Here is a 17,173-nt window from a genome sequence, read left to right on the forward strand (position 1 = left end):
GAGGTATGGTTCGTAAGTTTGAAAATGATACCAAAATTGGAATGTTGTGGATAGCAAGGAAAGTTACCTCAGAGTAGAACAGGATCTCGATCAGATGGGCCAATGGGCCCAGGAGTGGCAGATGCAGTTTAATTTAGGGAAATGAGAGGTGCTGCATTTTGGAAAGGCAAATCAGAGCATGACTTCTCCACATCATGGGAATGTCCTGGGAGTGTAGCTGAACAAAGAGACCTTGGAATACAGTTTCACAGTCCCTTAAAAGTGGAATCACATGTAGATAGGATAGTCAAGAAGGTGTTTGGTATGCTTGCCTTCATTGGTCAGTGCATTGCGTTTTGGAGTTGGGAGGTCACGTTGTGGCTGTACACGACATTGGTTGGGCCATTTTTGGAATACTGCATGCAGAGACAACATTTTCATGCAGAGCATAGTGCATGTATGGAATTGAGCTGCCAGAGGAAGTGGTGGAGGCTGGTACAATTACAATATTTAAAAGGCAGCTGGATGGGTGTATGAAGAGGAAGTCTTTAGAAGGATATGGGCCAAATGCTGGTAAATGGGACTAGATTTATCTAGACTACCTGGTCGGCATCAACAAGTTGGACCAAAAGATCTGTTACTGTGCTGTACAGTTCCATCAGACTATGACCCAGTGAGTAGGGCCTGCATTCCGTTGTGCATTGACACATTCCTCAGCCTTTGGTTATGTTCCCCCTTCACATTGCCACACATGTGGATGTCCTCATAACTCCATTGTTCTCTTGAATGAGATCCACACAAAATCTCAGTCCTCCATTTGTCTTTACAACAGTTATTAATGCTGAGAACCATTGTGTCTGCATTTTGACCGGGGAATGACCCCACTATCAATCATGGTGTCCAATGAGGGATTACTTTTCCCTTCAGAGGGTGAGGAGTTTTCCAGGTAGTTCAAAAGCTGATAGGTTTTGTGTCTTCTGACTGAATAATGTGATACCCCTGCCTTTGTTTATCTAAATCTTTAACTACCTTTTGAAATGCTTGCTGACATTCTCTGATCTTCATTCTGATGTATCGTACCCACACTCTCTCGGAGACCTGGGCACATATTTACATTTCTGCTTAGCAATGAGGCAGGCTGATTGTCCAGGAGACATGATGCTTCAGTGCAATGTCACTCACTGTGAGTAATCTTCACTGTGATCAGTCCTCACTCCTGAGGATCTCTGCCTCTTGGTCCTTGGAGATGTTTCTGACTCTCACTGACTTCAACTGAGGCGAGCTGTCAGCCCGGAATTGAAACAGCTGCTCCTGCATCATGTTTCCATCCTGATCCAAAGCCACGCACCTTCAAGTTAATGGTTCAGACTCTCTTTGACTCACTCCACAGATGCAGGCTTCACCTTTCGTTCTTTATCTTTAGTTTCTTTGAACTCTCTCCTTGTTGAATGACTTCCATTTCTCTGGACATTCTCCTCTTGCAGGAACTAGGTTTTCGAGTGAAGATGCTGTTTCCACACAGTATTTTCTCAAGCTGCCAAACTGACCACACACTGAGAGCACTCCATCACACTCTGCTGGACTGTCATTGGACTGTCATTGTGTTTGGCTCGATACAACATCTATTCGAATTCACCAATGATGTTGATGACTGCCCTTCTGAAGTGTGAGCTTTTGGGTGGGTGTCAACACCAGCTTGGAACCTGGCCCTCTGATCATATCAGAAAATTCTCAACATTTCCTCACGGAACTGACTGATTGTGGAGCCTGATGTCTCTCTGTGCATCAAAGCAAATTATCTGTTCCAACAGGACATTCTTGAGGTCAAACACCTTTCTAAGAGCTGCTTCATCTTTCCTCAGAGTTCAGGCATGCATTTTGTGGACTGTGAACCAAAAATGGGAGGAGATATTGCTTTAAATTAAAGAAACTATGTGAGAAGTTGTGTGTAGCTTTAATAAACGTTACTGCAACACATGAAACATTGCCTGAAGCAGCGGGCAGAAAATGATCATTTCATCAACATGTCATAAAGCAAGCAATGTTTGTGATTCTGAGGGGAGCTAGAATATGGCTGCTCAGAGTTTTTCTTTTTTCATCCAATTACAAAGACTCTGGGAATAGTGGGGCTTGAGTTTGAACTCCCTGCTCCAGTGATGTACAACACCATCATGGGCCTTCTGCAGGGAAGTATAATTTGGTGGTGTCTTGTGTATGCATATGTAAAGAGTGATCACACAACCACCAATCACTGGTGGCCACTACTTCCCACCTCTGGTCAAGTCAGCTTAAGCATGTCATTTCCTTCCACAGAAATAACTCACCTCTGGAAGACAAAACTTGTTTGGTTTATTCTGGGAGCTCTGTTTGGAATTACGGGAATAATTTTATTCATTGGATTCACACGTCTGAGAAAAAAGCAGTTTTCCACATGTGAGTCAATTGTTCACTTTGTCTTGATTATTGTAGGTGGTCATGTTTGAGCCATTCATGGAATGTTGGCTGTTTCCTTCCCGAATGGACATTATGTACCAGATGGGCATTTACAACATTCAAAGACAGTTTCACGGTCACCATCACTGAGAGCAGGATTCAATTCCAGAACTTGTTTTAACAATAAGTTGAACTGAAATTTCATCAAGTGCTCTGTTGGGTTTGGAAACAATTGCACATTAGATTTATAAGATCCAGGTAAAGTCACCATAATCCCAATGGACTGTAGTGCTGTTCCCTCATTAAACAAAAACAACTCAGGGTGGTCTAACCTGAGGGTCACCTTGCCTCAGACGACAGGTTGAGAAGGACAGTCTGACATCGTGTCCTCAGCTGCTGATGTCAATGTGCTTCAAAAACCAGCCATACAGCCAGCTGAGCTAACCAACCTCCAGAAATGAGCATGTGATAGAGAGGATTAGATAATGTTAACAGAAGCAGTCAGGTGACAGATTCTGGAGAATGAAGAAGTACTGTATCCCAGACAGAAATGTTCTATCTCCCAGTCTACTGTGTAAATATAGAAAACTTTATATTAACCTCCCAGAGTCCAATGACAGTCACTCTGAGAGTAAGGAAACCAGCCACAAATTATCTGAAGAGACATCCAACTCAGATCCTAAACTGGAACTAAATCTGAAAACTCCCAGAGCATTAGCCTGGGCCCCTGGATCCCTGTAGAACAGTAACATTACCGCTCTGTCCCCATCTGCCCGACTAGAACAGGAAAGACCAGAACTAAATGTTCAGCAAGCCAGCAATGGAGAGGTTCTTGGCAGCAGATCAATGTGGTGAAAATGACTGCAACTGATGTTTGATCATTGCTTTCACAGCACAATCTGGAGCAGCTGATGACCCGGACACAACTGCAGATTATAAAAATGCGAGAACACTGCAGGTGAGTTCAGGTGGTTTTCAAGGACGTTGGATTCTGTCATGGGAAGGCTTGAGCTGATGAGACATGTCTGACCGTGATTTTGAGTCTTTTGTCACTAAGCGTTGGATTTCAGTGTTAGAGTGGGAGGTATGACATAGATCACTTCCCAACTTAAAAACCCGAGCTCCTCACCCGTGCCCAAACCCACAGGATGTGGTGAGGCAATCCACACCCACCAAAACCTCCAAGGGGCCTGACTTGATTGTGAGTAGCTATAGACCAGAAGATAAGAGTAGAATTATGCCATTCAGCCCAACCAGTCTGCTCCACCATTCAGTCACGGCTGATACCTTTCTCCATTCTCCTCCTGCCTTTTCCCCATAACTCTTGAACCCATTAGTCATTCGTAATCTCTTAGATGTCTCTCAGCTTATCTTAAATACACTCAATGACTCAGCCTTTTCATCGCTCTGTGGTAATGAGTTCCCTAGATTCACCACGCTCTGGATGAAAACATTCCTCCTTTTCTCAGTTCAAAAGAGTTGTCGCTTCACCCTGAGGCTGTGTCCTTGGGTCCTAGTTTCTCCGATTAGGGGAAACAGTTCCTCCACATCCATTCTATCCCGGCCCCTCAATATTCTGTAAGTTTCAATCAGATCCCCTCCGTCCCTTTCAAGTCCAGCGAGTACAGACCCAGAGTCCTCTTCCTCTCCTAAGATGACAAGCCTGTCATTCCCCGGGTCACTCTTGTAAACCTCTTCTGTACACCATCCAATACCAGCTCATTTCTCGGAAATGGAGCCCAAAATTGCTCACAATATCCCAAATGCAGTCTGACTTAAACATTTTACAGTCTCAGCTTTACACCTCTATCTGCTGTTCTGTTCCAGCTTGATTGAAATAAATATTAACATTGTATTTAGCTTCCTAACTGCCAACAGAACCTGCATGTTAATCTGAAGATGACTCCAAAATCCTTTTATGCTTCAGATTTGCGAACAGTTTCACCCTTTAGAAAATATTCTACCCTCCCAAGAGGGCAGGATGGAGGGTTTACAGAAACCATATGGAACAAGAACAGGAGTCGGCCCCTCGAACCTGCTCTACCATTTAATAGCATCATGGCTGATCACTGCGTCTTTGGTGAAGGGGCAGGTGTTACTTGAGGACACTCTCATTTGTGAGAAATGGTGCCCCCTCTGGGAGGGACAAGGTGCAATGGAGACTTCCATTTCACCAGAAACCTCCTGCCCCCCCACATCATCCTTTTTATCCACATAAAAAGGATTGCTGGGAATGGATATCCAGGACTCTGTAGCCTAAGGGCCACAGTGGGCACTGTGTACACCTTTCCAATCTAATCTTTCACATCCTCAGCTCATGAAAGGTAACTTTATACCTTCACGGTTTGAACCTATGGCTGGGAGCATGGAATCTGCTCTGAAACAATTCCTCACCCCCTGAGCTGATTGAGATTTGATGCACATCCCAGAATTTTATTTTTATAGCTGTATGATTCCTTCCACCAGAGTCCATGTGATTGGGTCACATTATTATCAATTTGGGGAATATCCTTCACTTTCGGTTTCTCTGCATGTACAGTTATAAGCCTGCTTGGCTCTGACTAATAGCTGTTCCTGGTTTAAGAATGGTGTGTAGCTAACTGAATAAACAACTAAAGATGGTGCATCATCCCAGGGAACTCAGGAACCAACAGTAACAATGTGTTAAACACTACTCTGCATTTCATTCCAGAACTCAAAAGATTTTCCAGAAGATTCCAATGCTACGTACACGGTGAGAATATAAAATTTCTAAATATGGAAAATTTACAAACAGCCTTACATTGTGCATCTGTTACTCAGTCCCAGTTTGTAAAATTTCTCTGTTTTCTGTTAGACGCTACAGCCAGTGGATCAGTCTGTTTACAGCGACCTTAAAGGTATGTTGCTGGAACACTAACAAGGGCTCAGGAGAATCTTGTGGATCGGTTACATTCTGTATCAATGAGGAAAAGTGTGGGAAAGTTTCACTGAAATGAACAGCAGCACTGTAAAAAGCAGCAGAGAGCAGTCAGTCCCATGTGGTGGCAGGACATCATTCGAGCCGTGCGTCACTGTATGGAAATGCACCTTTCAGATGTCATTGACACACACAGACACAGACACATGCACACACCCACAGTGACCAGTCCCTGCAATCAAGAGAGACCGTGCTAACCGGTCCCAGTGACCATACTGACCAGTCCCTGGGACTGTGAGTCAACATACTGACCAGACCATGGGACCAGGAGTGACTACACTGACCAGTCCCTGTGATTGGGAGTAACTGCACTGACCAGTCCCTGTGATTGGGTGTAACTGCACTGACCAGTCCCTGTGACCAGGAGTGACTGCACTGACCAGTCCCTGTGGCTGAGAGTGACCTCACTGATCAGTCCCTGTGACCATCGGGTCCTGTATTAAAGCTCACTGCAGCTAATGATGCTGAACACTCGGAGCAGCTCACTCAATCCTGAGACCTCACACATTCACTGAAAATGTCTTTTATTGTCACATTTCACATTATCAATGTTTGATTTTACTGAAACAGGTAAGAAATAAACAGCTGACGGTTGAACTGCTGAATAAGTCCTTCCTGGGGGATGAAGACACCCATTGGACATTTTGATCAAGAAAGATCATTGGACCAAACAAGTCTGTTCTCCATCCCCAATCCCTAATCCCCTCTCCTGTTCCAGAAGCTGATCTGATTCACTGCGGCTCCCAGTTTCTCTCTTCATATCAGCACCTCTCATTGGTTACACATTCCACAACTGGATCCATCTTTGAGTAGTTTTCATTGACTCTTTCCTGAAATGTGGGTCTCATTGGCAAGGCCAGCATTTGTTCCCAATCCCTAACTGCCCTTAAGCTGATTGCTTCTTGGGGCCATTTCAGGGGGCAGTTAAGAGTCAGATATATTACTGTGGGTCTGGAGTCACATGTAGGCCAGGTTAAGGATGGCACATTTCCATCCCAAAAGGGCGTTAGGGACCTAGGTGGGATTTTACAATCCTCAGTGATAGTTTCATGGTCACCAGCACTGAGATCAGCTTTCTACTTAACTTTATGAATTGAATTTGATTTCCATCAGCTGCTGGAGCAGATATTAACCATGTTCACAGATCATTAGCCAGTGTTTCTTGATTATTCAACCAGTGATAATTCTGCCTGACCACAATCTCAGAATGAACATTACCCAGTGGGGTTCAGACCGGCTTTAATTATTGCCACCTTCACCGTCTTCTGTTCCTCATAGTTTTTCATCAGTTTCCTTTGAAACCCGCCTTCACCATCGTAAGAAGTTTAATTTGATCAAACTGAATTCTTCTGCCTTGCTTCCACACTGCCCCACCCCCCCCCCCATCATTCCCTGGCCACTCCCTCATTCACTGACCCTACCCCACTTATTGATCCCTCCCTCACTCACCTACCCTCCCTCACTCACAGCCCCTTCCTGCTCACTGCACCTTCTCTCATTCACATCCCCTCCCTCACTTGCCCACACCTCTCCACTCACTGCCCCCTCCCTCACTCACCCACTCTTCTTCACTCACAGCCCCTTCCCCCTCAATGCCCCCTCCCTCTCTCACCTCCCCTCTCTCACTAACAGCCCCTTCCCACTCAATGCCTCCTCTCTCATTCACGTGCCCTTCACTTGCCCACACCTCTCCACTCAATGCCCCCTCCTTCACTCACCCCCACAGTTCCCTCATTCACTGCCCTTTCCCTCACTCGATCCCTGCCCCTCATTCACTGTCTTACCCCTCCCTCCTTACTCACTCATATCCCTCCCCACTCAGTGCACATTCACCCATTCCCTGACCCCTCCCTCACTCCCTCACCTACTCCCTGATGCCCCCTCATTGCACCTCCTCCTCCCTCATTAACTCTTCTCTCCTTCCTTTGATGATCTGAGGAATACCTCACTCTCAGGCAATGAAGTTGCTTCAATGCCCTCTGTATTTTCTCACAGACCAGGGCCACCTGTCAGCTCCTTGTCTCTTTGACTGGAAGCTTGGTTTCTGATGCAAAGAGACACCAACAGCATGGGTTCAATTCCCACACTGGCTGATGTTATCATGAAGGACTCTCCTTCTCAACCTCACTGTCACCTGAGGCGCGATGACCCTCACTCGTCATCTCTGTCTCTCTCTCTCTCTCTGTGATGAAAGAGCTGCCTCTGGGACTTTAATGATGTTACCTTTTACCCTGACTGTATAAAGCACAGCGTTCCCCAGTGTCAACTCACAAATTGCAGTTTTGGATTGTGCTGTATTCGGCTGAAGGACTCTAACTGTAATATTGAAACCAATTTCCTGTTGTGTTTTTGATGAGTCAGAAAAAGATTTGGATGTATAGCAGGGAAAACACTGTGACTGCATAACACTCACTGGGATTGAGTTATTTGCTGATGAACTATTTTCACTGTGACTTAATGTAAATGGTTTGACCACAGTTATATGATATCTTAGGTGAGTTGGCCATGCTAAATTGCCCGTAGTGTTAGGTGCAGGGGTAAATGTAGGGGAATAGGTCTGGGTGGGTGCGCTTCGGCGGGTCGGTGTGGACTTGTTGGGCCAAAGGGCCTGTTTCCACACTGTGGAAAGTAATCTAATCTAAACTAATCTAATCAAGATACAGTTGGAGGCGCTGGATGCTGCAATAGCTATGGGCCCTGACACCATAGTGTCCAGCTATAGTACTGAACCCTTGTGCACCAGAACTTGCCGCACCCATAGCCAAGCTGTTCCGGTACAGTAACCCTGGCGTAACTCGATTTCACCAGTTTCCTCAACTCTTCTCCCCCTACCTTATCCTAGATCCAACCTCCCAATTCAGCACCACCCTCTTGAACTGTCCTACCTGTTCATCCTCCTTCCCATCTTTCCGCTCCAACCTCCATTCCAACCTATCACCATCACCCTCCCAACTACATCCAACTTTCACCTTCCCAGATACCTTCCCCCAGTCCCATACACCTCCCATTTATTTCTCACTCCCCCTTGGGACTCCCACATTCCTGATGAAGAGCTTATACACGAAACATCGACTCACCTGCTCCTCAGATGCTGCTTGATCGGCTGTGCTTTTCCAGCACCACACTTTTTGACCCTGATCTCCAGCATCTGCAGTTCCTCACTTTCTCCCGAAGATTGTCTACTATCTGCAAGCCACACAACAGGAAAGTGATAGAATACTCCCCACTTGCCTGGATGGGTACAACAATACTCCAGATGTTTAATACCACTCAGGCGAAAGCAGCCCATTTACAGTTATAGAGTTAGATAGCATGGAAACAGACACTTCAGTCCAACCAGTCCATCCCAACAATAATTCCAATCTAAATTAGTCCCATCCCTCTAGACTTCACCCACATCCCTCAAAACATTTCTTATTCATGTACTTATCCAAATGTCTTTTAAACATTGCAACTATACCCACAACTACCACTGCCACTGGAATTTTATTCCACACACAAAGCACTCTCTGTGTAAAAAGTAAGTTGCCCCCTCATGTTGTTTTTAAATATTTCACTCCTCACCTGAACGATATGCCTGGTAGTCTTGAAACCCCCCATTCTACAGAAAAGAGACCTCTCATTCACGTTATCTATAACTCTCATTGTTTATAAACCTCTACAAGGTCACCCATCGATCTCTCTCAATTATCACCACATCCAGAAGCATAGACTCCCTCAGCCACCGACACTCAGTAGCAGCAGTGTGTATTATCTACAAGATGCACCGTAGAACCTCAACAAAGGTCCTCAGACAGCACCATCCAACCTCATGGCCACTTCCACCTAGAAGGTCAAGGACAGCAGATACATGGGAACACCAACTCATGCGCCAATAACCATCCTGACCTGGAAGTGTATTGTGTACGCTCAGTGTCACTGAGTCAAAATCCTGGAATTCCCTCCCTAAGGATATTGTGGGTCCACCTTCACCACATGGACTGCAGTGATTCAAGAAGGCAGCTCACCCCCAATTTCTCAATGGGGCAAGGGATAAACAATAAATGCTGGCTCAGCCAGTGACACCCCTGTTCCAGAAATGAATGAACAGATTCCAGGATATTTATTTGAATATCCATTTCATCTGTTGTTGGATTTGAAGATTCTGGGAAGTTTAAAGGAGAATTATCTACAACTATCTTCAAGTAGAGCTGTGGAGTGGAGATTTCTTGTTCAGTGGAGGTTTTATTGATTAATTACTGCAATGTAGATTTGATATTACCAAAGGGATTTAGCTGTCTCCAAATACCCTGTTCCCTATTGCTTTAAATGATTGTAATGCTGAATTCATTGTTTGAATAAAGATGTTTAAGCAATTATTAGGAAATTGGAGTCTCACATTTTGCTCCTCATACACCCAGGAATGAAATCAGAATGTGTGTGGCAACACTTCCACCAATCAGAATCCACATTCAACCCAATTAGCAGTCTCCTTTCATACAGCATTAATGTTGCTTTCCCCTTGGGCTGCTATTTCTGTGAAGGATCCTGATGGGAGAAAGGCAGAAATCTGTGACAAAATTCAGTCTTCATGGTTCCTGTAAGAGACAAGGTTACTTTGCAGGATGGTTCTAATCAGAGAGAAAGTTCATGTTGGGGATGACACAGTGTGGACACCACTTTGCTGCTAGTATTGTGTCTGTAATGCTAAAAGTATTCACTGTGGAGCTCAACCTCACACCTCAGTAGCTCACTTGCTTCCAGACAGAAGGACATAAACAGGAAGCATAGTCTCACTGCTGATCTGGAATGTGTTAATACATTTGCAGTAAATTCTTTCATTGTTGGCCAGCCCAGTTCCTCCTTCCTCTTTCTGTGCTGTACTTTATGCAAAAACCCCAAGACATTCCATGTTACGGAGACCCTGAAACAGCAACATTACAACACAGTCTGAGATAGGACAGCAATTGAAAAAATACATTTATTTGAAATGTTTTTACAGAAATTCTTTGTTTTATCTCTAATGCTCTCTGTCACAGTGGGTAAGTAAATCCTTGGGATTGGTTCCGTAGAGTTCTTGTTTGAGTTTCATTTTTGGATTGTGTGCTGGTGTTTGAGCCGGTATTTATTTATTCATGATTTCCTATTTAAGGTGAAATTGGGCTTTCTCACAGTGCAATGGGAACATACAATGTGAGATGTGACACTGTATAATGCTGTCCAGTTGTCCCACTCCTGGGCTCCAATGTCTGTCATTTGAGAATCCCATGTCAGCTCTGCACAAAGATTCTGACTGAAGCACTGAACCTTTAAAAATGACCACATTATACAAAGGAAATGAACCTTCAGTATCTGTCCGTCAAATAGACTCCTCAGTACGCAATGTGACTCTGTGATACTTTTGTGTGTTTCCTACTTTCACTGATACAGTGGGGTAATGCCTTGGGGGAATGGATAGGAACTGGGGAATTGTTTAAATAATCCAACAGAGATGATTGGAAAGGAGTTAGGACGTTTACCCAGTCAGTGTGCCCCTCCGCGAGACTCTTAGTCGACAAACTAACAAGAGGCTAACTTGAATTGCTCCAACCAAGAATGCCTCAGAAATCTGACATCATCCTGCCTGGCTCATGATCCAGGGAGGAAAAGTGAGAACTGCAGATGCTGGAGATCAGAGCTGAAAAATATGTTGCTGGTCAGGCAGGATTCAAGGAGCAGGAGAATCAATGTTTCAGGCATAAGCCCTTCTTCAGGAATGAGGAGGGTGTGCCAAGCAGGCTAAGATAAAAGGTAGGGAGGAGGGACTTGGATGAGGGGCATTGGGAATGCGATAGGTGGAAGGAGGTTAAGGTGAGGGTGGTAGGCCGGAAATGGGTGGGGGTGGAGAGGTCGGGAAGAAGACTGCAGGTCAAGAAGGCAGTGTTGAGTCCGAGGGTTGGGACTGAGATAAGGTGGGGGGAGGGGAAATGAGGAAGCTGGAGAAATCTGCATTCATCCCTTGTGGTTGGAAGGTTCCTAGGCGGAAGATGAGGCGCTCTTCCTCCAGGCGTCATGTTGCCATGGTCTGGCGATGGAGGAGGCCAAGGACCTGCATGTCCTTGGCGGAGTGGGAGGGGGAGTTAAAGTGTTCAGCCACAGGGTGGTTGGGTTGGTTGGCGCGGGTGTCCCAGAGGTGTTCTCTGAAACGTTACGCAAGTAGGCGGCATGTCTCCCCAATGTAGAGGAGGCCACATCAGGTGCAGTGGATGCAGTAAATGATGTGTGTGGAGGTGCAGGTGAATTTGTGACGGATATGGAAGGATCCCTTTGGGCCTTGGAGGGCAGTGAGGGGGGAGGTGTGGGCACAAGCTTTGCATTTCTTGCGGTTTCTGGGGAAGGTGCCGGGAGTGGAGGTTGGGTTGGTGGGGGATGTGGGCCTGACAAGGGGTTCGCGAAGGGAGTGGTCTTTCCGGAACACTGATAGGGGAGGGGAGGGAAATATATCCTTTTGGTGGAGTCTGTTTGGAGGTGGCGGAAATAACAAAGAATGGTCTGATGTATCTGGAGATTGTTGGGGTGGTAGGTGAGGACCAGTGGGGTTCTGTCCTGGTGGCGATTGTAGGGGGGTGTTCAAGGACGGAGGAGTGGGAAGTGGAGGAGATGCGGTGGAGAGCATCGTCAACCACGTCTGAGGGGAAATTGTGGTTGTTGAAGAAGGAGGCCATCTGGGTTGTTCGGCATTGGAATTGGTCCTCCTGGGAGCAGATGCGGCGGAGGCGAAGAAATTGGAAATATGGGATGGCGTTTTTACAGGGGGGCAGGGTGGGAGGAGGTGTAATCTAGGTAGCTGTGGGAGTCGGTCGGTTTATAGTAAATGTCCGTATTGAGTCGGTTCCCCAAGATAGAAATTGAGAGGGGAGGGAGGAGACTGAGATGGTCCAAGTAAATTTGAGGTCGGGGTGGACGGTGTTAGTAAAGTGGATGAACTGCTCAACCTCCTCGTGGGAGCACGAGGTAGTGCTGATACAGTCATCGATGTAGTGGAGGAAAAGGTGGGAGGTGGTGCCTATGTAGCAGCGCCTTATCTTCACCATGGACATCCAGTCCCTATACACCTCCATCCCCCATCATGAAGGCCTCAACGCCCTCAGCTTCTTCCTTTCCCGCTGACCCAACCAGTACCCTTCCACTGACACCCTCCTTTGACTGACTGAACTGGTCCTCACTCTGAACAACTTCTCTTTCCAATCCTCCCACTTCCTCCAAACCAAAGGAGTTGCCATGGGCACCCGCATGGGCCTCAGCTATGCCTGCCTCTTCGTCGGATATGTGGAACAGTTCATCTTCTGCATCTACACAGGCACCACCCCCCACCTTTTCCTCCGCTACATCGATGAATGTATCAGCGCTACCTCGTGCTTCCACGAGGAGGTTGAACAGTTCATCCACTTTACTAACACCTTCCATCCCGACCTCAAATTTACCTGGACCATCTCAGACTCCTCCCTCCCCTTCCTAGACCTCTCCATTTCTATCTCGGGCGACTGACTCAACACGGACATTTACTATAAACCGACCGACTCCCTCAGCTACCTAGATTACACCTCCCCCCACCCTGTCCCCTGTAAAAACGCCATCCCATAATCCCAATTCTTTTGCCTCTGCCGCATCTTCTCCCAGGAGGACCAGTTCCAATACCAAACAACATGGATGACCTCCTTCTTCAACGACCACAATTTCCCCTCAGACGTGGTTGACGATGATCTCCACTGCATCTCCTCCACTTCCTGCTCCTCCGCCCTTGAACTCCGCCCCTACAATCGCCACCAAGACAGAACCCCACTGGTCCTCATCTAACACCCCAACAACCTCCAGATACATTGTATCATCCTTCGTCATTTCCGCCACCTCTAGACAGACCCCACCACCAAGGATATCTTTCCCTCCCCTCCCCTATCAGTGTTCCGGAAAGACCACACCCTCCGCAACTCCCTCGTCAGGTCCACACCCCCCACCAACCCAACCTCCACTCCCAGCACCTTCCCCTGCAACCATAAGAAATGCAAAACTTGTGCCCACACCTCCTCCCTCACTTCCCTCCATAGCCCCAAGGGAACCTTCCATACCCGTCACATATTCACCTGCACCTCCACACACATCATTTACTGCATCCGCAGCACCTGATGTGTCCTCCTCTACATTGGGGAGACAGGCCGCCTACTTGCGTAACGTTTCAGAGAACACCTCTGGGACACCCGCACCAACCAACCCAACCACCCTGTGGCAGAGCACGTTAACTCCCCCTCCCACTCTGCCAAGGACATGCAGGACCTTGGCCTCCTTCATCGCCAGACCATGGCAACATGACGCCTGGAGGAAGAGTGCCTCATCTTCTGCCTAGGAATCCTCCAACCACAAGGGATGAATGCAGATTTCTCCAGCTTCCTCATTTCCCCTCCCCCCACCTTATATCAGCCCCAACCCTCGGACTCAGCACCGCCTTCTTGACTTGCAATCTTCTTCCCCACCTCTCAGCCCCCATCCCCTCTCCAGCCTATCACCCTCACCTTAACATCCTTCCACCTATCACATTTCCAATGCCTTTCATCCAAGTCCCTCCTCCCTACCTTTTATCTTAGCTTGCTTGGCACACCTTCCTCATTCCTTAAAAAGGGCTTATGCCCAAAACGTCGATTCTCCTGTTCCTTGGATGCTGCCTGACCTGCTGCGCTTTTCCAGCAACACATTTTTCAGCTCATGATCCAGTGAGTTTACTGCAAGTCCCTCAAATGCCAACATATCTTTCCTTAAGTACATTGCCAAAACTGTTCATAATGTTCCAAATGCAGTCTGACCAGAGCCTTATACAGCCTCAACACTACACCCCTGCTCTTGTATTCCAGCCCTCTTGAAATGAATGCCAACACTGCATTTGCCTTCCTAACCGTAAACTGAACCTGGATGTTAACCTTAAGGGAATCCTGAACTACGATTCCAAAATCACTTTAAGCTTCAGATTTCTGAAGCCTTTTCCTTCTTAAAACGTAGTCTATGCATCTATTCTTCCGACCAAAGTGCATAACCTCACACTTTCCAACACTGTATTTGATCCGCCACTTCTTTACTCACGCTTTTAGCCTGTCCACATCAAGCTGCAGCCTCCTCACTTCTTCAGCACTACCTGTCTCACCATATAGCTTTGTACCATCTGCAACTTTAGCAGCAATGCCCTCAGTTGCAATGACCATATCAATAATGTATAACATGACCAACTCTAGACCCCACTCTAGACACTAATGGGACTCCATTAGTCGCTGGTTAACATCCTTTCACCTTACTCTCTGCCTTCTGCCAGCCAGCCAATCCCACTCCATGCCAGTACCTTGTTCCTAACACTATGGGCTATGACATTATTTGGCAGCCTCTGGTGTTGCACCTTGTCAAAGACTTTGTTGAAATTAAAGCAGATCATGCAGAGGAATGGGGTTTCTAGTCAAGTATGGTGGGAGAGGGATAGGTCTCATTGATGGGTCTGTCCATTCCACTGTGGGGTCATTGGGTTAGACTGAGGGCACTGGATACTGGATATTAGTGATAGGAGGTAGTGAAATGTGGATGAATTGAATTGTAGGGCTGTGGTAGCAAATGGTTTCGGGCGTGGGGAGTTAATGAATGTTCCAGACACAGGAGCTTGGACAATGGGTGGAGGGAGCTATGTGGATCAGGGCCACGATGGTATGGGGATGGGAACGAGTGTCGGCTCAAGGCGAAAGAGCAGAATCCGAGAATTATTACAGCACGGAAGGAGGCCATCCTGCCCATTGTGACTGTACCAGCCCGTCAAATGATCATCATTTCCTTGTGCCAATCTCCTCTGTTTTCCCTGTATCCCTGCCGAGCATTTCAATCCAAATCAGTAACAAATCTCCACTTGAAAGGCTCAGGTGAACCTGCCTCCACCACAGTTCCAGGCAGGATCACATTTCCTTCCTTTGCTGATCACTTTAAACCTATGCCCCTCTTGTTCTTGTTCCTTTGACAGACAGAAACATCTCCCTGTCTACTCTGTCCAGCCTGATCATGATTTTGAAAATCTCAGTAAGATTTCCTCTCAGCCGCCTTCTCTCTAGAGAGAAAGTTCCCAACGTCTTCAATCTCTCTGCATCCCTGAAGTTCCTCATCCCTTGAACTATTCTTGTAAATCACTTCCTGCACACTCCGAGGACACTGCCTGCTTTATTAACCTCACTCTCCGTCTGTCTGTACAAGAGCAGGGAGCTGCTGTGGAACTTATACAAGACCCTTGTTCATTCCCAGCTGAAGTATTGTGTTGTTGTGGTTCTGTTCGCTGAGCTGGGAATTTGTGTTGCAGACGTTTCGTCCCCTGTCTAGGTGACATCCTCAGTGCTTTGGAGCCTCCTGTGAAGCGCTTCTGTGATCCTTACTCCGGCATTTGTAGTGGTTTGAATCTGCCGCTTCCAGTTGTCAGTTCCAGCTGTCCGCTGCAGTGGCCAGTATATTGGGTCCAGGTCGATTGGGTCCATTCCTAGACGTGATGGTACAGAGAACATCTAACGGAGAATTCAGCACAAAGGTATATAGGAAAGCCACACACACAGACCAAGTCCTGAACTACAAAAGCAATCACACCAACACACACAAAAGAAGTTGCATCAAGACACTATTCGAACGGGCCACAACACACCGCAGTACACCAGAACTGCAAAAAGAGGAAGAAGAACACCTATACAATGTATTCGCCAAAAACGGATATCCGCGCAATTTCATCAACAGATGCCTAAGGGAAAGACAACGGAACGAGGACATGCCGCAACCCAAAGGACTAGCCACACTACCATACATCAAGAGCATTTCCGAACTGACAGCCAGACTACTGCGACCACTAGGACTCATAATAGCACACAAACCAACAGCCACTCTCAGACAACAACTCACCAGAACGAAGGACCCGATACCCAGCATGAGCAAAACCAATGTAGTGTACAAAATCCCATGCGAGGACTGCTCAAAACACTACATAGGACAAACAGGAAGACAGCTAATGATCTGCATCCATGAACACCAACCAGCCACAAAATGACACAACCAGCTATCCTTAGTAGCCACACACTCAGATGACAAGCAACATGAGTTCGACTGGGACAACAGTACTATTATAGGACAAGCCAAACAGAGAACAGCCAGGGAATTCCTAGAGGCATAGCACTCATCCACAGATTCAATCAATAAGCACATCGACATGGATCCAATATACCGACCGCTGCAACGGACAGCTGGAACTGACAACCAGAAGTGGCAGATTCAAACCACTACAAATGCCGAAGGAAAGATCACAGAAGCGCTTCACAAGAGACTCCCAAGCATTGAGGATGTCACCTAGACAGGGGACGAAACGTCTGCAACACAAATTCCCAGCTCGGCGAACAGAACCACAACAACGAGCACCAGAGCTACAAATCTTCTCCCAAACTTTGAAGTATTGTGTGCAGTTATAGGTCCCACACCACAGGAAGGATGTGACTGCTTTGGAGAGCGAATGTAAAAGTGATTTATGAAAATGGTTTGAGGGATGAGGAAATTCAGCGATGAGGACAGATTGAAGACGTTGGAGCTGTTCTCTCTGGAGAGAAGGTGGATGAGAGGAAATCTGATAAAAACCAAAGTTACTGTGGATGCTGGAAATCAGAAACAGAATTTGCTGGAAAAGCTCCACAGCATTTGTAGAGATGAATCAAAGCTAATGTCTCAGCTCCAGTGACCTTTCCCCAGAAATTCTCATTTACAACTTTGAGCTCAATACTGAGTTCAACTCCTACAAATTGT

General features: G+C 46.6%; 1 protein-coding gene across 3 annotated transcripts in view; it reads left to right on the top strand.

Moving 5' to 3' along the window:
• LOC132819314 (uncharacterized) overlaps positions 1-9,688 on the top strand; it is a 36,046-nt gene extending 26,358 nt beyond the window's left edge. The window contains exons 5-9 of one of the 3 annotated variants that reach the window (XM_060830764.1): positions 2,293-2,412; positions 3,306-3,370; positions 5,105-5,146; positions 5,249-5,291; positions 5,942-9,688. In XM_060830764.1, the coding sequence (XP_060686747.1) occupies positions 2,293-2,412; positions 3,306-3,370; positions 5,105-5,146; positions 5,249-5,291; positions 5,942-5,952 (281 nt within the window). In that variant the 3' untranslated portion in view covers positions 5,953-9,688. The remainder of the gene's footprint in view (positions 1-2,292; positions 2,413-3,305; positions 3,371-5,104; positions 5,147-5,248; positions 5,292-5,941) is intronic. The other 2 variants (XM_060830765.1, XM_060830766.1) reach the window with 2 other exon arrangements.
• The last annotated feature ends 7,485 nt before the right edge of the window (positions 9,689-17,173 follow it).

The sequence above is a fragment of the Hemiscyllium ocellatum genome, chromosome 10 (genome assembly GCF_020745735.1).
Source record: "Hemiscyllium ocellatum isolate sHemOce1 chromosome 10, sHemOce1.pat.X.cur, whole genome shotgun sequence".
Classification (NCBI taxonomy): domain Eukaryota; kingdom Metazoa; phylum Chordata; class Chondrichthyes; order Orectolobiformes; family Hemiscylliidae; genus Hemiscyllium; species Hemiscyllium ocellatum.